A 22,624-nucleotide genomic window follows, 5' to 3' on the forward strand; every position below is an offset into this window, starting at 1 on the left:
TGGTAATGCCTTAAAAGACTTAAAAAAAGCCTTTTAAGAACCCTTTTAAGAAAACAAAGGTCTTAAAGAAAAAAGACTTAAAATCGACTGAAAGTTGTCTGTTAAGGTTAACCTACTTGAAAAAAGCTATTTAAAAGAGGTTTTCTTTGTCCTCTCAATCGCTGAGGGCTATCCTCTCAAGCGCCGAGGGCTAGGGCAAAAGCAACAGGGAAGGAACGTAACCCCCTTGCTTCGCTTTCCCTTCAGGGGAAGGTTTATAAGGAACATTACCCCCCCCCCTCCCCCCCTTAATCCCCCTCAGATCAGGGGGAGGGTCATAAGGACTTCTTACGGAAACCTTCCTTTCCCCCCTGCTACGCTTCGCTTTCCCCTTTTGGGCTGATTGCACTACTTATGATTTAGGGGTGAAGTCTTGTGGCCATAGGATTATTAGTCCGGCGAAGTTGAGATCACTTAAGTTTTTCTTTTTTTAAAAAAGAAAAGCATGTCAAAGCATCACAAATTTCATTTTTGTCAACATTCTCTCGATTGAATTTATCACACAAGATCTTTTTAGTGTTGTTTATTTTTCATGTGTGCACTGGTTTACTAATCATTACATAGAAGCTCAACCGTACCCAGTACCCCTACTAATATTGGATGCTAGGAATTGTCAATAGATCAGAAGAGAAGAGATATTGGTATGACATTGCAACCACTAACTGAAGGTGTACACTAATTCTACCTTGTAACTCTACCCGACAAATCATGAACACAAGGATGTAAAATAATCTAGTTTATCTATAATTGACTTGCTCAAATCAAGAAAATTCATAGGAGTAAAAAGTAGTTCATAGGAGGTATAAAGAGCATTGCAACCACTACCTGAAGGTGTGCACTAATACCTAGTTCATAGGTATACAATTCTATAAAAGTAGTGTAATTAGAGCAATTCAACAGCTCCCTAGAAGAGCATTTAGATATATAATAGTGATCAGAGTAATTCATAGGAGGTATAAAGATAATACATAAGTGGTACAATTAGAACAATATATCCAACAACTCTTTAGAAAACCATTTGGGTATATTATAGTTGGAGCGATTAGAATAGTTTAATGTTGCTTCAACAAGTTAGGTATATTATAGTTGAAGCGATTAAAATGGTTTCCTGCTCCTTCAACAAAAATGTATACATATATGATAAAAACAGTGTGATTAGAACAACCCAACGTTCTTAACCGTTATTGTAACTGCTCCAATCTTATCAACTCCCCAAAGCCTTAGAAAACTTATACAAATACTCAGCTTAGTCTTGGGAAAACACAGAGAGAGACAAACAGACAGACAACCTAAGTATTATGAAAGATTGAGAATGGCAAATTACACAACTAAGTATAGTGTGAATCTACAAGTCCAACAAATCAATAAACAACCACCACACAACCTGAGTAAAAAAGAATTTGAATATTACAGAAAAGGGGGGTGGAGAAATATGCATATAATGTATGTATTCCCGAGCATACTGTGCTCGAGGATTCTCTGAAACCGCAAGCTCCTGTCGTTCTAAAATAGTCCTCGTTTAATATATACTGCACACGGGGGGGATCAATTATTATTATGGCTTCACCGCTAAAACTTGACAACAATGCACGAGATATCGTCTTTACTGTCTCTGTTCACCGCTTCCATTGCTAATTGCTTGGCAGCCTTCTGCGGGTCCTTGATCTTCTTCACGATATCAACTGCATCTTGGTTGGACATTACCTGGATCGAGACAGACAGTCAAGCACGCGAAGGAAAATATCCCGATGGAGAGAGTAAAGTAAAGGTTGAGGAAAATATCCCGATGGAATATACCTTCCAGAGACCGTCGCTAGCAAGGATGAGAAGCTCGGTATCCCTGTCAATTTCAGCACTTCTAACGTCGGGATCAGATCGCAGGTGCGACTTCAAGTTCTTATCTCCAAAGGCACGAGAAACAGCAAGTTGACCATTTACTCTCGCAACGTCTCCTGAAATTGCACACATTCACATAGGTCTAGGGTATCAATTAACACGGAAAAAGAAGCGTCCACATGTTCTAATACATCAGATTATCGGAAGTCTATGCAAAAGCAAAGGCGGGATTTTTGTTCGAGATGCAAAGTAGGAACTTGAAATATGTAGCTTTGATTTTCATTTTGCACAAATCTCATAGGCTTATTGCAAAGTAAAGTGGCTGGGTAGTAAATGTTAGATATAAATAATCTAACGATACAGAATAGTCTACGAGGTCAGGTTTCTCGTAGACTATTCTGTATCGTTAGATTATTTATATCTAACAGTATAGCCCCATTCCCGGCCCCAACACCAGTCCTAGAATTTTCTACACATCCCACCCCTCGGATACCCAACAGGGCCACGGATGGAACGAGATCCCATCCCTGCCCGAACCCATAAATTTACAACGAAGAAGGATGAAAGTTCAAAGTCGTGACACCTTTGTCTTTGTAACTATAGCAGTTTGTCTGTTTCTGGAGAGTTATCTGTCTAAACTAATCCATTACTAGTTAAAAATCCACCAACTAGGCCCACCTCTTTGACATAGAATCTAATACCAAGCTACCTCTACAATGCATATTCAAAGTTGACGGCCTTATACCTAGAAAATATTTTTCGAAGTATATAAGCTCATAGATTTTAGTATCCAATACTAAATAAGCAAGCATAGCACTCTTAGAGTTCTTTTCAATGACTTAACAACTTTTCACCTAAAAAAGACCAGTACAGTGTTTTAATTTCTCTAATAAATGGACAAGTTCACAATTTTACGGTCACGAAAAATAGAGTAGCTCATCAAGCATATCATGATGAATAGTGTAGATATAAGAAGAGATAGCGCCCAAATTGATACAAATAAAAGAAGACGTGTAAGAGCACCTGGCATATTCGAGACAAAACCACCTCTGTTTTCGATGCTACCCCGCTCCTTATTTGGTTCATGATCAATCGACAACTGTATGGCCTGTCCCTGTCTCGAAAGCACTGCTCGTGAATCCCCGACGTTAGCGACCCACAACTTCTGACCGTCTATTAGAATTGCAGTGACCGCAGTTGAACCACCTCGTCCTAGATCGGGATTGTGTGAAAGAATTGCCTGATCTGTTCTCTCGTATGCTTTCAAGATTGCTCGGTGTGGATCAGTCCAGAACTCACTCTGCAATTGGAAACCGTGTATAACCAGACTGTTATAGCATCAGTTATAAATTACAATTCCGATGTTCTTGACATGGATGCTCTAACAAAAGCACAATTAGTTATAAATTATAAGAATTACAACCCGACTCAAACAGCAGGGTCGTGGAAGGCCCGAGCCCCCCAACCCCAACCCCACACGAAAGGACTAATTCATCGTACATAAACTAAAACGTATTCTCATCATAGCTAGCGTTCTTCGTCCATAACTAACCTCTTTCAAGATATTAGGAAGTAAGTGCTTTTGTAAATAAGCCGGAACTGTATCTCCCAAATGCCCATCATAAATCGCAAAAAGTCCTACTTCGTGTCTTTGAATCTGAACAAACTTAGCAACGTGGTAATCCTCCATGGGATGGCTCGCTTTCCCCTTAACCAAGCTGAATCCATACTTGGCGGTCGAGTGATGGCTTTTCCCCTTGCCCGAGCCCTGTGATGCCCGTCCTCCTGCAAGCTAAATCGGCAAAACCACACCAGTTCAGAGATTACCCGTCACATGACTCACAACCCATCTGCATATTTTCAAGTACTTTTGTGCCCGACCCACACAAAAACGAACTCACAGATGCTAAAATTCAATCCTTATAATCACACTGTAACGAAAACAATCAACTGCAGATGATAAGATTCATATTTTCTGGTCCTATAAAGAAAAATAGGGTTCAGAAGTGTATGGATATCCCTGTATATAATCCTCTAGTGTCAGAAACATAAACTTATCTGAAACAAAAAAAACATAAACTTTCTGCTCCCAATCAAGATAGAATGAATGTAAAAATGCATTTTTGACATCTACTTGACAGATAATTCAGCTTTAAAATCTCACATAATTAAACCTGCAAAATTCAAAGGTGCTAATCATGGTAAAGCACCAAAACCATAAACCTCACATAATTAAATCCCCAAAATTGAAAGTTCCCAATCATGGATAAAGTATCAAAGCTGGAAATTTCATCCAAACAACTAATTACTATTACAAAGCACTGATAATTCATAATTGTGATGAAGCCTTACAGAACCAAAACAGCACAGATTATCCATATAATTCAGCCCCACCTCAGCCTCCTCCTCTACTAATCATCAACATCTAACCTTAAAATCTTCAAAAACCTGTGAAACACAAACAACAGCTTGATCATCAAGAAAAGAATGGAGTAGACTTCAAAGGCAACCAAGAATCGATTTTTCTCCCCAAGAATTAACATCTAACTCAAAATCAAGATATGGGTTCCTCTCACCGATCCACCAGCCTCAGAATCTTCAAATAATAGACAAGAAACAAACAAAAAAACAAAAACAAAAAAAAATTGGTAAAACCAATAACTTATACATACGTGGACTTTGCGTGTGATGATGAACAGATATTTCAAGAAAATTAAAAAATTTTAAAAAGACCCAAGATTTTGCTTATGAATATATATGTGAATTCGGGTTTTTTCTGGGTTGGCTTTGCAGTGCAAGAAAGAGTTTTTGGTACCCAATGGGGCAATGGTAAAGGCTTTGGGTTTAGCCTTCCTTATTGACTTTTGTTGTCTGTATATTGTTTTTCTTGTTCTAAAATTGCAGCCAGTGAGAACGATTCTTCGTTCGTATGTTACAGCTGTCCAATTTCCTCTTTTTTTCCACTATGCAATATATTATATGATATATGAATTTCAAAATCATTTATGATGTCTATAAATTATAGTAATCTATGGCAAATTATACCGTGCACCGTGGTGCACATAGCAATGTGCACCACGTACCTAAACGACGTCGTTTTGAGTATTGTAGACTAATCGTCCGTTTTTTATGGAAATCACGTTTCCCGTTTCGGCTGGTCTCTGTATTTATGTTAATATTCTGTGTATTCCAGGCAATCATTCTGTGTATTCTAGGCAACCGTTCTGTGTATTATAGGCAACCGTTATGTGTATTCATGTTAGTAACACATGTTGTGATTTCATGTTAGTAACACATGTTGTGATGTGTTTGTGCATTCGAATGTTTAGGAGGATGAGTTCTGTGTATTTTGTGTAAATATTATGTGTATTCATGTTATTAACACAAGTTGTGATGTGTTTGTGCATTCGAATGTTAGGAGGATGAGTTCTGTGTATTATGGGCATCAATATTCTGTGTATTATGGGCAAACATTCTGTGTATTTTAGGCAAACCTTCTGTGTATTCTATATAATGATTATGTGTATTATAGATAATGAATTCCCTGAAGTCATTCGCCTCCACTAACATCTGTGTATTTTGTGTCAATATTCTGTGTATTCTGGGCAAACATTCTGTGTATTCTAGGCAAACGTTCTGTGTATTATAGATAATGATTATGTGTATTATAGATAATGAATTCCCTGAGTCATTCGCGTCCGCGTCTACTAACACCGAAACGACGTCGTTTTATGTACGTGGTGCACGTTGTTATGTGCACCGTGGTGCAGGGTATAACGATTGTCTATCTTCTAACTCAAAAGTTCAAGAAGCACACTACAAAGATCATAAATGATCAGTAATTATCATTAAAAAAAATAAGGGAAAAAATGAGTTAATTTGATAAATAAATAATAAACAAGATAAGTAAAATGAGATAAAGAAAGTAACATTGAGTTGTTTAATATAATAATACGTGATATCTCCAAGGCTTAAATATCTAGACCCAAAAAAATAAAATTAATTTTGTTTAATGGAGTACGGAATATATTATTTTATTTTGATCCAAATGTGGCAGAAATGATTTCTTAAACAGCTTTTAAACCAGATTAATTAATAAATGCAGTACGCACGTGCTGCTCAGGTGACACTTTTGCTAAGTTTGCACGAAGCTTCCCACTAAAAATTGACATTCATAAATTCTTCCTGTTTTGGAAGAAGCAGAAGATTCTCTTTCATACATAAAAAGTCAAAGCTTGCTTTTTATACTTTTGAAAAAACTTTGATAGCCTAAATAGTAATATCATCCATATTCTGAAACTTAAATAATACTCATTACGTTTTATTTGATGATCAATTATGGAGTATTAATTATTAAGAGATGAGAAAAGTGTCAAGTACGCCCTTAACCTTACACAAGAAGTCAATTAGGCCTTTAAACTTTTAAAGGTGGTAATTAAACCCCTAAACATATTATTTTAAAGCATTGGAAGCCTAAAAATCGATTGGTGACTTGTAATTACAAGTCACTAAGATTTCGACGAACATTCGATAGGACTCTGACCATATTCCAGCAAAAAACACCGGCAATCGCCGGTGTCATTTGGTTGCCTTCTCCGGCGAAGGAGAAGGCAACTAGTTTGGTCGCCTGCTCGAGTTGGTTTGCTCCTTCACCGGAGAAGCTAAGGCAACCATACAACACAGGCGATCGTTTCGTTGGTGTTTTTAGCCGGAATATGATCGGATTCTCGCCGGAACCTTAGTGACCTATAATTGTAGGTCACCAACTGTTTTTACGTCTCAATGCTTTAAAATAACATATTTAAGGGTTTAAAGACCTAATTAACTTATTGAGTAAAGTTTAAGGACCTATTTGATCATTTTCCCTTTAAGAGATTACTTTTTTTTTTAATCCGTCAAATTAAAGGCGGGCACTAAAGTCTAGTTGTGCACCCTTAATAATATTTTTATATAGTTTTATGTATTTTAATACAATATAATGAAAAACACAACGAATAATGAAATAAGAAGTAACAACGTTAGACCAATATAATTAGCATAGAAACTAGGCCACATGGGATAACCCCAATCAAATTAGTCCGACTATTAACTTGGTAATTATATATAACGTTATAAGTTCGACTTCTAACAAGAATGAACGACGTATTAGCTTTCTTGCTTAGCTTTGAGCATTGAGTCAGTCAACTATAGACAATTACGTGAGCTGATTTATTTCTTTGTGGTCATTTACTAATTATAGTTTGGTTTGAGCATTGAGCCAATCAACTATCGACAATATAAATTGATTTATCTCCTTGTCCTTGTGATCCTCTACTATCTAGAATCATAAACCAGAATTTATCCAATACAAATTTTTAAATAATGACTATGAGACTAAGTAACTTAAGGTGTGTTTGGTTCGCACATGAGAATTGTAATTGAAATGGGTATCAGATACTTGATAATGGTAAATGAGTTTTCGTAAAAATATTATTCATGTTTGGTAGTATGGTGGAATGAGAATGATTATTAATAGCTTGAGAAGATGATGAGGAAAGGAAATGAAATCATTATTTTATTAGGGAATGAGTTTTACAATTAATGAGGACATAGGGTAATCAAAATCCATAATAGTGTTCTAAAAATCTGTCAATAAAATAACAACAATGACTTTGATACTCATTTCTGATATATAAACTTGTCAACCAAACACACCCTAAGAATATTTAAATAAAAAAAGGTAAATAGACAAAACTCTAACTTGTAACCTTGTATACTACTATACTAGTCCGTATGAATCGCAAAAATGTAAAAGAATCGGTATAAATGGAAAACACTGATCTAGGCCACATGCTTCTCCCAATTGTACACGTGTCCAACAATGCCACGTGTATCCCATTATGTCCGAAGATTGAACAATTTTGTCTGATGAGCCTTTTCTGGGCAAGCGATCAGTTAGTTACCGGTTTCATTGATGCCACCAGCTCTGAGCTTTTCTCATCAATAATAATGGCGTCGCAGCTGAGAACGAAGACCTTTGCCGTCGTCGGAGATCAGAGACCCGTCGTCAATTACTCCGCCGCCGCCGGAGGCGAAACAGCCGCCCTTTTTGATTGGTGGAGGAAAATTGCAGAATCACCAATATGGCAGGAAACCATTTTTTATCTTCTCTGTGCTTCCTATGCTTTCATGGCCACGGTTGCCCTGGTATAATATATTCCCTTTACTTCTCTCTCTACTTCTTGAAACATCATCATCAATCTAGTACAATCCTATGTAAGATTCATACATAAATCGTTTATATATAGATCTCAGCTCAAATTCAGTCGCACTTTAACGTGCAGTTAGTGCGGACACATCAATATATAGTATATAGAAAAATGCACCAATAGTCTTTAGAAAACGCACAACAATGAAATATTAGTCAAGTTTTAGATTTAGATATTTTATGTTGACAAACGTGCATAGTCACTATCTAAAGGTGGGCACGGATAAATCTAGCATTGTGACCCTAATTGACAAGGGAACAAACCTAAGTTGTTCATAGCTGACCGATTAAAATAAATTTAGAAGACTAATAGGTCATTCTTGTCAATTTAATAGTTGAATTTAAAACCTTATGATTACCAAATCAACGGTCTAACTAACTTGAGAGGGGTTGCCTAGGGTTGTTTGATGCATGTTAATACGATGTAGAATGAATGTGTGTTATTTGTCTCGGATTTTCCATTGTTGTAGGTACAACTGATCAGAATTCAGTTAAGGGTTCCAGAATACGGTTGGACAGCACAAAAAGTGTTTCACTTGATGAATTTTGTTGTCAATGCATGTAAGCTAACCTCCATTACTAATTCTAAGTCAGAATCTCGTGTTTTATCTCAACTAAAAATTTAACTAATAGTTATACTATATACTTTTTTCATTTCATTTCAACTAAATGTTTAACCTGATAGTGAGACAACCATCTGATTCCAACATTAACCCTACCTCATTCTTCATAGTGAGAGCTATAGTATTCGGCTTCTACCGGGGCGTGTTCCATTTGAGACAACATGTAAGTTTCCTGTCCCAGTAAACATTCCATCTCAATTAAAAGTTTAAGTAGTCCAATCCCGAGATTTACGGGTGTTTGGGTAACTAAAATAATGCATGAATATGAATGAGCAGGCACTAAAAGTGTTGCTATTGGATCTCCCTGGGCTTCTCTTCTTCTCCACCTACACATTACTCATTCTGTTCTGGGCAGAGGTTTACTACCAGGCAAGAAGCTTCTCCATTGATAATCTTAGACCCACATACTATAAAATCAATGGAGTTGTATACATCATACAGGTGTGGATTAACAATTTAACATCAACATTTCTTCAGACTTCCATATTTAATTTCAATTTGATTTCTTTAGAATATTTCTTTGTGAAACTCTGATATGAACATAGGTGTGCATATGGATATTCATCAAACTCAGTGGAAGCCCTGCAGGAGTTGATGTTGCAAAGCTATTTTTTTCAGGTTAAATTATTGATGGATTAAAGCACTTTTTGTTTCATGTTTATTGCCAGCACAGTTTAAGGGAAATGTGATCTTTGATTTTCAATCTGCAGTTATTTCATTTTGTGCTGCTATGGGATTCTTGATATATGGTGGAAGGTGAATGCATGCTTGCTTCAAATCTCTAGATTGATCTGGAAATGACATTTTTAGTCCCTCACTTATATCTATACTGGTAGAATCTGTTTGGAGGTGGGGTAAAGTTAGTCTCGTTCAAATAGCATTTTTAGTCTTATTTGACGATAATTGTTATTTTTTTGAGGAAAGGGATGAGTCCTAATTTGATATGATTTTTAGGTCATTTGTATAACTTTCCTCCTCCTAGGATAAAATGCTTTGGCTGAACGGATTTTTGCCCGCATGGGTTTAGCTCACTGGTTCAGTAGACAATATTTGGGAGAAGAGACCAAGGCTTGAACTATGTTTAAAGTGAACAGATCCCTTGTGGGCACCGCATTTGGCTTGTCTGCTGAACTATTGAGTCACCGTGATTTCATCCTCCTAAATTCCTTGTCTGGCAGGAGGTGTGAGGGGTTCTTAGGGTTAGTGATTCAACCTTTTTGGGAGAAGTTTAATGAAATGGGGCCGGTCGAAACATTCTGCAGGAGGGAAAAAGGATATTGAAATGATCAAAAAGACCTTGCAGATTAGGATTCACACCTTTTGTGCTAATCAATTAACAATTCCGTTAGTGGGACTAAAAATACTACTAAAACTGCGAGAATTATTTTACATTTCTAATAACTTAGGGATTGATTCTACACCATAAGTATTACGTAGGCACTAAAAATTTGCCATTCCTCCTTTTAATTATCTTATGTTTATTTCAATTCATTAATATGCGACCTCGATTTAATGATGCTTTCCAGGTTGTTTGTCATGCTGCGACATTTTCCCATTGAATCCAGGGGACGGCAGAAGAAGCTGCATGAGGTGTGTTCATAGTATTTTAACTAACAGGAATTTGGGAAACAACATTTTATAATGCATATGCATATACATTTACATTTACATATACATATATGTATGTATTTCAGCTTTGAAAAATCCCTTGTTTGACTTGAGGTGGTTGTGCTTAATCCTAGTTGTTGGCAGGTGGGGTTTGTGACTGGAGTTTGCAGCATATGTTTCTTGATCAAATGCATAGTGGTATGCTTTAACAGGTTATTATATATATAGAGTTGTTTTAAGGTGTAGAGTGACTCAATTATCTCTTATATAAAACATAACTATTACAAGAAAAATGGTTATAAACCACAGTTTTTAGAAATGATGTCTAAGATTTCATTACAATAAAGTATAACTAGTACAAGAAAAATGAGTATAGACAATAGTTTTTAGAAATGAAGTCTGATCAAAATTGTTGGGCAGGCAGAGGCCATGTTTAGTATCCGATGGTCGAGGGATTGTTGGGCGGAGGCCGGTAAAGGTCTAAGAGTCAAGTCCAGCACCCAGCCTGTCTTGAACAATGTGATGACGACCTATAAGTAAGAAAATATGTTGCGCTTTCGCTACCAATCTAACAAGTGGTATCATAGCCAAATTACGGTTTTGATTCTCAGCAATAACAATTAATATTGGTTGGTGCTGGGCCTGGGAGGGAGGAATTGTTGGGCAGCCCCGATAAAGGGGCCATGTCTAGTACCCGTGACTGGGGATTGTTGGGCGGAGGCCGGTAAAACCCATCATGTCTTGAACAATGTGATGACAAAGACAACAATTTTTAGGAAAATCGTTGTCATGAGCGTATATATTTTCCCTAAAAGACACCAGTTGTTGTTGTCTATGTGTTTTTCTCTTGTAGTGAACCATACATAGTGAGAACAAGTATAGTGAAAACAAGTATCGATATTATCTAGTACAACTCAAATATAGTTGTACCTGATATAAATGACACTGACATCAATTGATGCCTTAGAATATCCCATAATTGAAAACCAGGATGTTTCTAAATTAAAGTCTGATCAACATGACGACATTGCAGGTTGGTATTTCTGCCTTTAATGAGGATGCTGATGTTGATGTTCTTGTTCATCCAATTCTAAATCTCATATATTACATGGTAATAAATTAATCTTTCTACATATATTATTTCAAAAAAAAAAAAAAACTTTCTGCATATATACATGCATACATTTGCCAAGATGACAATAAATTCACTTACTGATCATTTGACTGAGACAAACATTTTGATGTCTTCCAAAGATGGTGGAAATCTTGCCTTCTGCAATGGTGCTCTTCATCCTCCGGAAATTGCCGGCAAAACGAGTGTCCGACCAGTACCATCCAATTCAATGACACCACCGGCGGCAATATGCCACAAACGTTGAAGATCAGATCAGAGGATGTTCCGGCAGTTTTGGTTATTATTAGTACGATGATGTTACAATAGGCCATGTGTGTGTTTATCAGTTTTGTCTGTTGCTTCACTTTGATACACTACTATAATTTTGGACACGTAGTTTGGGTATACCTTTAGTCAAAAGAGGCAAGCCAATGGGTTATAGAAAACCTTAATTATTTTACATGTAGCATTCAGTAATAATAACCAAATTCAACGAAAATATCATGTATGGTAAATCTTAATTGCGGCACTTTCCTAGCTAGGCTTGCTGATGTTCATTGTTGCCGTGGTTGAAAATGAAAGTTTGTGGAGGAGGAAAAAAGCCTTTTTCAGGTAAGAGTGGTTAATAATACCAATTGATGGATACCAGAGTAGGGTACCCCGTCAGGATCACTCGTTAGGTCGTCGGTGATTAGTAAATCAGAGGAAGCGCTGGCCACAATACCGAAACATTATGAGAAAGGATACTATGGGATTCTTGTCATATTTTAGGCAGAATTTCTTTCTCCAATTTTCAGAAAAGAGATTCTACGACTTAGGAAATAAATTCAAAGTTAATTTAGGAAGGTTTCTAAAGTCAAAACTTTTTTCCATAATCGCCAATCATGTATAAATATCACCGGAGTCACACGGTAAAGAGTTTGATTTTTTACTCCCTAGCAATAATATTACTTTTGTGCCGTTCTTGCTTTCCTGCATTGTTTTATGGTAGTAAAATATTTAAGATTTTTTTTGGTAATGATGTCTCTCTTTTTCCTTTTTTTTTTCTTCTAATTACATATACTCCATATAATTATGGTAACATGTCTCTATTTCTTTTGGATGCGAGATTATAAATTAAAGGTGTATTATAGTCAGAGTAATCACAATCAAGTTGGTTTCGTCATTGATTGGATAATCAAAATGTTCTAAGTTCTAAGTCCGAGTAATCACAATCAACGGTCTAAACACGAAGGGAGAAAGGCCTAGGTTAGCTTGAGTAGTGTGATATCCACACTATCATTAAAACCATATTTGCTAGCGCTATACAATTCAACATTTTCTAATTTAAATGCGTCTACTTTGGGAATCAATTCCTTATTCACCCATTATTCATTTTGAGCCTGCAATATATCAATCTCTTCGTCTCACTATGAAGAATCTGAATCTACTTTGACCCGATCTAAACCGGGAGTGGACCCCACTTATATTTGTACCACAAATTAGCCATTTTTACTACTTTTTTCCAACACAAGTAGGCTAATTTATCTTATTATCGTTCTTTATCAACTACGGTAAACTACAAAATGAGATTTACTCAATACAAACCCTCCCGGCCTCTAATAGTAACAACATGTTTTCCTCATCGCACAAAAAAGTGATTAATCATAATATATGATAATATGATATGCATTAGAAATTTAAAAATATTTTCTCTCATCATAAGTGGATTACACGACCACATGCATTACAGCACGCTAGGACTTGTTGCCGCATGTTTATTATTACATATATGTGCACCATGCCGCCATGCCGATGTTCTTGCCGTTATACAATCCTGTGACCTTTCCTCAAGAAGAGGTATACAGGTGTCATTTGAGCACAATGAGATTGACATTATTATTATTATTATTATTATTATTATTATTATTTTGAGTTTTTCCTAAAGGTATCCACAACCGACAGCCAGAAGACTAATCCTCCGTCCAAACGGTCAGCACACTAGTCAAATAGTTTGCTCCATTGCTCCATTCACATGGGTGGAGATTGAACCCCAACCTCATGCTTATTATTATTATTATAATAATAATTATTATTATTATTATTATCCTTACCGCTAGGTGCTTAATTATTTTTTCTTAAACACAATTAAAGTATCGGTGGTATTTGTCAAAGCCAAACGCATAGTCCTGGTTGCCCTGTCGTAATACCTCCCGACATTATAGCAGTTATCCTCGTACCTGGGACAGTACGTTAATTTATAAGCTTTAAGGCTCCACTCCACCAGCTCAATCTTGAACAAATTGCTAACGTTTTCCACAGCCTCGCCGGCCTTCACCAGTTGCTGCCCAATTTGGTCATCGTGCTCCACCTTCCACGTCACCTTGTCGGCGCACTCTTCGGCGCCGGTGAAGCTGATGGTCTGGAAAGTGGACGGAATGACGAGGTAGTTTTTTTCCGCCGGCGTGAACACGAGGGGGTCGCCGAGGTCGAGGCTCCTGAGTTGAACGACGTCGTTTGGGCATGGAGCTGTTAAGTTCAGCTTCTCAAGGCTCACTCCTTGTCCACGCGCTTTTCCCGATACGTCTGCGCTCATGTAGTACTCTGAACCGGCGAAGAGGTCGTTCCCGTTGATGTCCACCACCGGATAGCCGGCGGTGGGAAGGCGGATGGGGTCGAACGCCGCCGCCACTGCGGCGGCGAGGATGGACAAGGAAAGCGAGAAGAAAAGTGTTAGATGGATCTTCATAGTTACGTATATGGAGAAAGAAGTCTAGAGAAAAGGTGATGGTTAATTAGAATGCCATTTTAGGTCCCAATTTATAAGTCATAACCATGGTATAGTACAATTGAATTACTATTATTATTATTAGATGTTAGGTTGCGGTTTGGAGAACTGAGTTCTCTTATATGTATTAATTATTGATGTGTCAATATAACAGCACAAGCTAAGCTATTTATTATATTGAGGGTTCGCTAGATCGAAATTCATTGTTATTATATGAGTATATATGTGTGTGCTATGTGACAGATTTGATTAAGAAAGTGTTGGTAAAAATCTCACAATGCACATCCACTTTTTTCACACTGCTGCCTTCAATCGTGGCATCACATAAGCCAATGAACCACTCCACTAAGACCCGAGCGGCCCGTTTCTATTTATTGTCAGTAGGCATGTACGTTTTGATAAATTAAAGCATACAGTGTGTCCCGAAATGAGTGGTTGAGTAGGTGAAACATAAATCTATCTAATATTAGAAAAATATGAGTTTGATTCTTGTCAACACCCTCTTAGTTGAGCATGCCCGATTTTTCCAGGCGTCAAAAAAAAAAAAAAAAAAAAAAAAAAACTAAAAAAGAGCATGTAAATAGAAAATCGTACATGCTCAACAAAAAAAATAAAAACTAAAAACTAAAAAAGAGCATGTAAATAGAAAGAACGTGTAATATAATTACCCACTTAATCTGTTATTGATAAAAGAAAATCTAGCAGGTAAATGCTTGTAGCTCATAGTTGAATTAATGAACGTACCACAGTAGTTGAATTGGTACATGGGCAGTAATTTTAGATTAATAAACTTTCATGGTATGTGCATGTGAAAGTTTATATTTGTAAAAGGAATTTGGGTTAAATAAGTCATTCAATTACATGTAAAATTATATGTAGTTGAATTATCAATCTCAAATAATTGTAACTGGATATCTAAATAGCGCAATGCAAAATCAAATAATTGACTTTAAAATGATATGCTTACTCAATTTTTGTTAATGTAGCAGTTACTTTATTTTAAAAATTAATTTTTAAAATTAATTTTAATAATTTTAAATAAAATAAGATAATCAAAATCCCTAACCCCTTGCCTTCATCTCTGCCAAAGACGAAGAACCTGTCTTCATCTTCGACAAGAGAAGAAGTAGGTGTTCTTTGTCACCAAGCGGGGGACTAAGTCCATTTCATCGCCTCTAGACTAGAGACAAAGAGAGTTTTTTCAACAAAGGTGGGGAAGGGGGTTGGGTTTTTGATTTTTTTTTAAATTTTATTTTATTAAAAATTATTAAAATGAATTTTAAAAAAGTAAGTTTTATTAAGGTAATTGATAAGTGCTCATTTGTCTATATTTTTCTCTCTTTCACTAAGTCATTTTGTTTATAGATCATTCCAATTTTCATGAGAATTAGTGCTTATTTGTGTTATTTTGCAAGGAGTATGAGTTGGAAAGCATTGGAAGCAAAGACGATGATTTTCAAGCATTTTGGATGAATTTGGAGTCAATGGGAATTAAGGAGGAGCTATAAAGATGGGTGCAACACTTCCAAGGGAGTCTAAGAGTTGTATTTTCAATGATATTTGATTATTTGGGCAAACTAAAACAAAAGAGAAGCAAAAGGTCAAGGTGTTGAAATTTCTGCACGTCGACATCTTAGTGATTGGACGATATCTCGGCCTATAAATATTCAAATTGAGTGATTCTTGTGCCATTGAAACGAAGACTCAAAGGGCTACAACTCTCATGAAGACATTAAAGCTTTAAAAGGAAGACAAAGGGGTCAAAATCGTCCAAACTTACAGATTTCGTCCAAATCTGCCACTGTTCGGTATTTGGACCATATCTTAGCCTAGGAATGTCCAAATGAGGTGATTCTTGCGCCATTAGAAAGCCAACTTGAAGGGCTACACAATTGATGAAGACCACAAAGGCTAATGAAGTGTTTCTGAAGGTGAATAGCTTATAATCCAAAGCAGTTGCACAGAATTTTGATAAACACACTGTAAATTGCACAAAAGCATACGGCCATGCATATGGCCGTATGAGAGGCCGTTTGGCACCTACTCTGTTCAGTATTTAAGCTCTTTTTGTGCATATTGGACTCGGTTTTGATCCATGGTTGAACCCTAAACACTCCCGTTCACTCCCTTTCATATTTTTAGGTTAGATTAGGGTTAGATCTATGTATTTTAACACTTTTGGAGCTTGTAATCTTGGATTTGAAGCTTGGATTTCAAGATTCTTCCTCCCATTTCAATAGAGAAGTTTTCTTTCCTTTATCTCTTTTCTTTTGCAAGATTTATGTTTATTACTTGTGTTTTTGTGTTCTTGATGCTATTTAATCATGAGTAGTGAGTTTATGGGCTTGAGTTAGGGTTGTATTATCTATTTTGATGCTTAGTATGTGATTATTGCATAAAAGGGGATGAACACCAACCTAGGGTTCTTGAGTTTGAATTGGATTTATTTCTATCTTTCAATAGTTAATGGCCAATGATTATTGCTTGTCTTTGGAAAGTCTTTCATTTCAATGGAAGTTGGATGGAAGACTTAAGCCAATCCAATCTCAAACCCATTTTCTCTTCCATGGAAATAGGGGTAGAATTGGGGCAAAATAGCTTTTGTTCTTTAAGAACTTAGGTTGGTACACCATGGAAATGGGGCAACCTTTGTTCTAATCCTTGTGAAAACTTGGATTCCTTTGTGCTAGCCTTGAGAACCTAGAGTTAATGTTCTTCCCCCAAACTTAAGTGTTAAAGCATCTAGATGGTAATGCCCCTAACTTGGGTCATATTTCTTTATTTTGCACTCATCTATTGTTTATATGTGTTTGTTCTACCTCGTTGTCGTTTGCTTAGCTTCTTGTTGATTTCCTTGTGCTAGTGCCTAGTTTTGTGATTGCATATTGCGTGCCATAACCCCCAATCTTCAGCGGAACGACATTTCACACCCGTACACTCACTATCACTCATCTTTGCTACACATCAGTAATCACTACATCAACAAAGACCGGGTAAACATGTCATTTTAGGTTCAATTGCATGATTGCTCTTTTGGTAGAGCTTATTTTAGAGTTTATATCTTATTTTAACAATAAATAAGCTATAATGCTCTGTTTAGCATACCTAGCTTATTAACTAGATGAAAGCTGCCAAGGACCTTGTAGTCCAGTGGCATCAAACCCTTTTCTTTATACGGGACGTGGTGGGGGCAACAGATACTGCATTCTAATAGAGTTATTTTTAAAAGTGTTTGGTAAAATTAGATTTTTGATAAGCTAATAAATGTAAAAAAAAAAAACTAAAAAGGATATCTTCATAAAATTTAAATAGTTTTAAATTTAAATAGGTTTGTTTACATAATAAAATATAAAATAAAGTAAGAATATATATTTGAAAATATATAAAGTAAAACAAAATATTTATAATTCATAAAATTAGTTCATACAAAAATTAATATTCAAACACACAAATATCAAATTGAAATTACAACCAAACATATTGAAGAAAAAATGCAATCGTTATACCCTGCACCACGGTGCACATAGCAATGTGCACCACATACGTAAAACGATGTCGTTTCGGTGTTAGTAGACGCGGACGCGAATGACTCAAGGAATTCATTATCTATAATACACATAATCATTATCTATAATACACAGAACGTTTGCCTAGAATACATAGAATGTTTGCCCATAATACACAGAATATTGACACAAAATACACAGATGTTAGTAGACGCGAATGACTCCAGGGAATTCATTATCTATAATACACATAATCATTATATAGAATACACAGAAGGTTTGCCTAGAATACACAGAATGTTTGCCCATAATACACAGAATATTGATGCCCATAATACACAGAACTCATCCTCCTAACATTCGAATGCACAAACACATCACAACTTGTGTTAATAACTTGAATACACATAATATTTACACAAAATACACAGAACTCATCCTCCTAAACATTCGAATGCACAAACACATCACAACATGTGTTACTAACATGAAATCACAACATGTGTTACTAACATGAATACACATAACGGTTGCCTATAATACACAGAACGATTGCCTAGAATACACAGAATGATTGCCTGGAATACACAGAATATTAACATAAATACAGAGACCGGCCGAAACTGGAAATTTGATTTCCAAAAAAACAGACGATTAATTTACTATGTTCAAAACGACGTCGTTTAGGTACGTGGTGCACAGTATAATTTGCTGAAAAAATGCCAAAAGGATTTTTATTGGAAGGGGTAAAAGATGTCATTTATTAAAATAATAAGGATAAAGATGGAAAAGAGTTAAAAAGCTACTATCTTATTTTGGAAGGGTAAAAGATGTCATTATTTACCCCCTGCAATCAAAATCCTTTTGGTCTTTTTGTGTGTATGATTTATTCTTAATCTTACACTAGAAATATTCTCATTATTTCCAACCCAAGTTCCTATTGTAATTAGGTGTTGTATGTGAACCCGTATCAATCCTAACATTTCCAAGCTAGGCTTGCTCATGTTCATTGTTGCAGTGGTTGAAAATGAAAGTTTGTGGAGGAAAACAGTCTTTTCCGGTAAGAGTGGTTAATAATACCAATTGATGGATACTCGAGTATGGTATCCAGTACGGACCACTCGCTAGGCAGTAGGTGATTAGTAAATCAGAGGAAGAGCTGGCCACAACACTGAAACATTATGAGAAAGGATACTCTGAGATTCTTGCCATATTTTAGGCGAGATTTCCTTCCCTAATTTTATGAAAAGGGATACTACAACTTAGAAAATAAATCCAAAGTTAATTTAGGAAGGTTTCTTAAGTAAAAATTTGTTAATCTTTTTATTTCCTTTTTTCTCAATCAATAGTCATGTATAAATATAATGGGGTCACACAATAAGGGGTTCGATTTTTTACTATCTAGCGATAATACTACTTTTGTACCATTCTTGCTTTCCTGCATTATTTTACGATAGTGTTGGCCTCGTTGCCTTCAAACCAACACCAATTAACAGGTTGTAAAATATTTAAGATTTTTTTTTTTGGTAATGATGGTTTTTTTTCTTTTTTCTTTCTTTTTTTTTTTTAATTACATATACTCCGTATAATTTTGGTAACATGCCTCTTTTTCTTTTGGCTATGAGATTATAAATTAAAGGTGTATTGTAGATTTATAGTCGGAGGAACTACAATCAAGTTGGTTTGTAACCAAAATATTCTAAGTTTAACTTTGGGTGAGAACAGTCTATTGACTTTCTTGGTTGTTAGGAATATAATCTTACGAAAAGATTATTTCCATGAATTTAACAAGCACAAAAACACGAAAGGAGAGAGGTCTAGGTTAGCTTGAGTCGTGTGATACCACACTATCGTTAAAACCTTATTTATTGCTACTTCCCTTTGGTGCTAGGTGTTCCAAGCTGCCTTTTTCAGGGTCATTCTGAGATTTGATTTGTACTTCCTTCGCGAGAGAGAACTTCTATACTATACAATTCAACATTTTCTAAGTAACTTAAATGAGTCTACTTTGAAAATCAATTTCTCATTCATTCATTATTCGTTTTGAGCATACAATATATCGATCTCTTCGTCTCACTACGAAGAATCCGAATCCACTTTGACCCGACCCAAATTGGAAGTGGACACCACTTATATTTGTACCACAAAATAGCCATTTACAATGCCTTTTTGCTATTTTTTCCAACACAAGGTAGTCTAGTTTATCTTATTGTCCTTCCTTACTGACTATGGTAAACTACAAGATGGGGTTTACTCAATACACACTCTTCCTTCAATATTAATGACATGTTTCTCTAATCACCCAATAAAAGTGATTAATCATAATATATGATATGCCACATTAGAAATTTAAAAATATTTTTACTCATCGTAAGTCGATTACACGACCACATGACAACAAGCTATACTCGGACTTGCAATCATTATTGCATGGACCATGGTCCACACAGTTGTGTGGACCATGGTCCATGCAATAATTTGCCCTCGGACTTGTTGCATGTTTATTAGTATTACATATGTTTATTATTATTATTATTATTATTCTTCTTCATCTCCCAACATTATAACCGCTAGGTGCTTAATTATTTTTTCTTAAACACAATTAAAGTAGCGGTGGTATTAGTCAAAGCCAAACGCATAGTCCTGGTTGCCCTGTCGTAATACCTCCCGACATTATAGCAGTTATCCTCGTACCTGGGACAGTACGTTAATTTATAAGCTTTAAGTCTCATTTCCACCAGCTCAATCTTGAACGAATTGCTAACGTTTTCCACAGCCTCGCCGGCCTTCACCAGTTGCAGCCCAAACTGGTCATCGTGCTCCACATTCCACGTCACCTTGTCGGCGCACTCTTCGGTGGCATTGTAGAAGTCTAAGGCGGCGGCGGTGAAGCTGATGGTCTGGAACGTGGACGGAATGACGAAGTTGTCCTTTTCCGCCGGCGTGAACACGACGGGGTCGCCGAGGTCGAACATCCGGACTTGGACGACGTCGTTCAGGCATGGAGCTGTTGAGTTCAGCTTCTCAAGGCCCACTCCTTGTCCACGCGCTTGTCCCGATACGTCTGCGCTCATGTAGTACTCTGAACCGGCAAAGAGGTCGTTCCCGTCGATGTCCACCACCGGAACGCCGCCGGTGGGGAGGCGGATGGGGTTGAACGTGGCGGCGGCGAGGATGGACAAGGAGAGGGAGAAGAAAAGTGTTAGATGGATCTTCATAGTTACTTATATGGAGAAAGAATTCAAGAGAAGAAGCTAGGGATGGTTAGAGTGCCATTTTAGGGCCCAATTTATAGGTCATAACCATGGTATAGTACAATTGAATTACTATTATTATTAGATGTTAGGTTGCGGTTTGGAGAACTGAGTTATCTTATATGTATTAATTATTGATGTGTCAATATAATAGCACATGCTAAGCTATTTATTATATTGAGGATTCGCTAGAAATTCATTGTTATTATATGAGTACGTGTGTACTGTGCGACGGATTTGAGTAAGAAAGTGTTGGTAAGAATCCTCAAATTTTATTGTGGACTACGATCTACAATGGACTGTGGTTCATGCATCAAAACCATGTCGTTTTTATTAATGAAAACAAACGGCTCCGTTTCGTGCCGTTAACTGTCATTTTATATACATTTCAGTTCCCTTTCAACACAACTATACTACAGTTCCTTTTCGATATGACTACAGTTTCATTTGACATTATACACTCAAATATGTGAAACTTTTAATCTGTTATTCAGTTTCCTTTCAACACAACTATAGTTTATTTTATAATACACGCAGTTTCATTTCAACAAAACTACAATATCATTTCGATATAACTATAGTTTCATTGGACAATAATATGCATTCAAATATGTGAAACTGTTATTCAGTTTCAATTTATATACACTACAGTTTCATTTCAACACAACTACAGTTTCATTTCAATATAACTACAGTTTCATTTCAATATAACTACAGTTTCATTTGATAATATAAAAAAATGTGATGCAGTATCTTTTGAGATGAACTGTAGTATCCTTTACGGAGTTCCGATCAGAAGTAGAAATGTGATCAATACGTCCACTTCTTTTGGAAGTAGAAATTGTTATAAGTTACTAAATGGAAGGTATATATTACATATTGAAAGATATTCTTTACACAAAACTTTTAGAAAATTTTATAGGTTATAGCATACTATATATATTATAAATAAAAAGGGTTAGTAGTAAAAATGTCACGACTCATTTCTATTTATTTATTTATTTTTATACTTAGGTAGTTAATCTCAATTTTGTCGGATTAATCCTAAGTCCACGGGACGTTAGGACCCCGCCCGTCCCTAGACCTTTGCAAAAGTAAATCGCTAGTCACGCAATTAGTCCACTAGTTAGACCCTAGTCTTAATGTGCGCATGATGGATCTAATCCACACCTTCCATCATTCGGTACATTTTTTCCATTCATATTTCCAGTGGTATTCGAATCTCACACTGTCGTCTTCAGTCATGACATCAAATTAGGTGAGGAGCCACTACAGTAAAACCAGGAGGGAGGGGGGTAAATTGAAGCATAGAGTGTGCTCCAAAAGGGATGGTCAAGTAGGTGAGTGAAACATGATTCTCATACCAAAAGATTATAAATTTGATTTTTGTCAACATCCTTTCAACTGAGCCATATCGTTTTCTCACACATTACCAAAAACAAAAACAAAAACAAAAAAAAAAAATAATAAAAAAAGAGTGCATGTAAATAGAAAACGTGCAATATTACCCACTGAAGATTTGTTATTGATAAAAGAAAATCTGGCAGGTAAATGCTTGTAGCTCACAGTTGAATTAATGATAGTACCACAGTTGTTGAATTGGTCCATGGGCAGTAATTTTGGACTACGT

General features: G+C 36.2%; 4 protein-coding genes across 6 annotated transcripts; 1 reads left to right on the forward strand and 3 right to left on the reverse strand.

Annotated features, from left to right (window-relative positions):
- Positions 1–1,194: 1,194 nt before the first annotated feature.
- On the reverse strand, positions 1,195–4,736 carry LOC116030236 (probable protein phosphatase 2C 10). Of its 3 annotated transcripts, none has more exons than XM_031272435.1 (6): positions 4,548–4,736; positions 4,228–4,323; positions 3,428–3,667; positions 2,899–3,175; positions 1,837–1,991; positions 1,195–1,743 (listed from the first exon to the last, which is right to left on the reverse strand). In XM_031272435.1, the coding sequence occupies exons 2-6, from the start codon at positions 4,252–4,254 to the stop codon at positions 1,609–1,611; spliced, it is 834 nt and encodes a 277-aa protein (XP_031128295.1). In that variant the 5' UTR covers positions 4,255–4,323; positions 4,548–4,736; the 3' UTR covers positions 1,195–1,608. The 3 variants fall into 3 exon arrangements, with proteins under 3 accessions (XP_031128295.1, XP_031128278.1, XP_031128287.1); XM_031272418.1 differs by having other exon boundaries at positions 4,452–4,736; XM_031272427.1 differs by having other exon boundaries at positions 4,228–4,736.
- Positions 4,737–7,680: 2,944 nt separating this feature from the next.
- On the forward strand, positions 7,681–11,700 carry LOC116029956 (tobamovirus multiplication protein 1-like). The gene is made up of 10 exons (XM_031272014.1): positions 7,681–8,061; positions 8,593–8,683; positions 8,856–8,908; positions 9,022–9,186; positions 9,291–9,363; positions 9,456–9,501; positions 10,272–10,335; positions 10,498–10,551; positions 11,387–11,464; positions 11,608–11,700. Exons 1-10 carry the CDS (start codon positions 7,681–7,683, stop codon positions 11,698–11,700), a joined length of 1,098 nt encoding a protein of 365 aa, XP_031127874.1.
- A 1,874-nt stretch (positions 11,701–13,574) lies between these two features.
- Positions 13,575–14,195, reverse strand: LOC116030007 (sporamin A-like). Its single transcript, XM_031272089.1, has one exon. The coding sequence runs from the start codon at positions 14,193–14,195 to the stop codon at positions 13,575–13,577; it is 621 nt and encodes a 206-aa protein (XP_031127949.1).
- A 6,127-nt stretch (positions 14,196–20,322) lies between these two features.
- On the reverse strand, positions 20,323–20,958 carry LOC116030015 (sporamin A-like). The gene has a single exon (XM_031272101.1). It carries the CDS (start codon positions 20,956–20,958, stop codon positions 20,323–20,325), a length of 636 nt encoding a protein of 211 aa, XP_031127961.1.
- Between the last annotated feature and the right edge of the window lie 1,666 nt (positions 20,959–22,624).

Source organism: Ipomoea triloba, chromosome 1 (assembly GCF_003576645.1).
Source record: "Ipomoea triloba cultivar NCNSP0323 chromosome 1, ASM357664v1".
Lineage (NCBI taxonomy): Eukaryota > Viridiplantae > Streptophyta > Magnoliopsida > Solanales > Convolvulaceae > Ipomoea > Ipomoea triloba.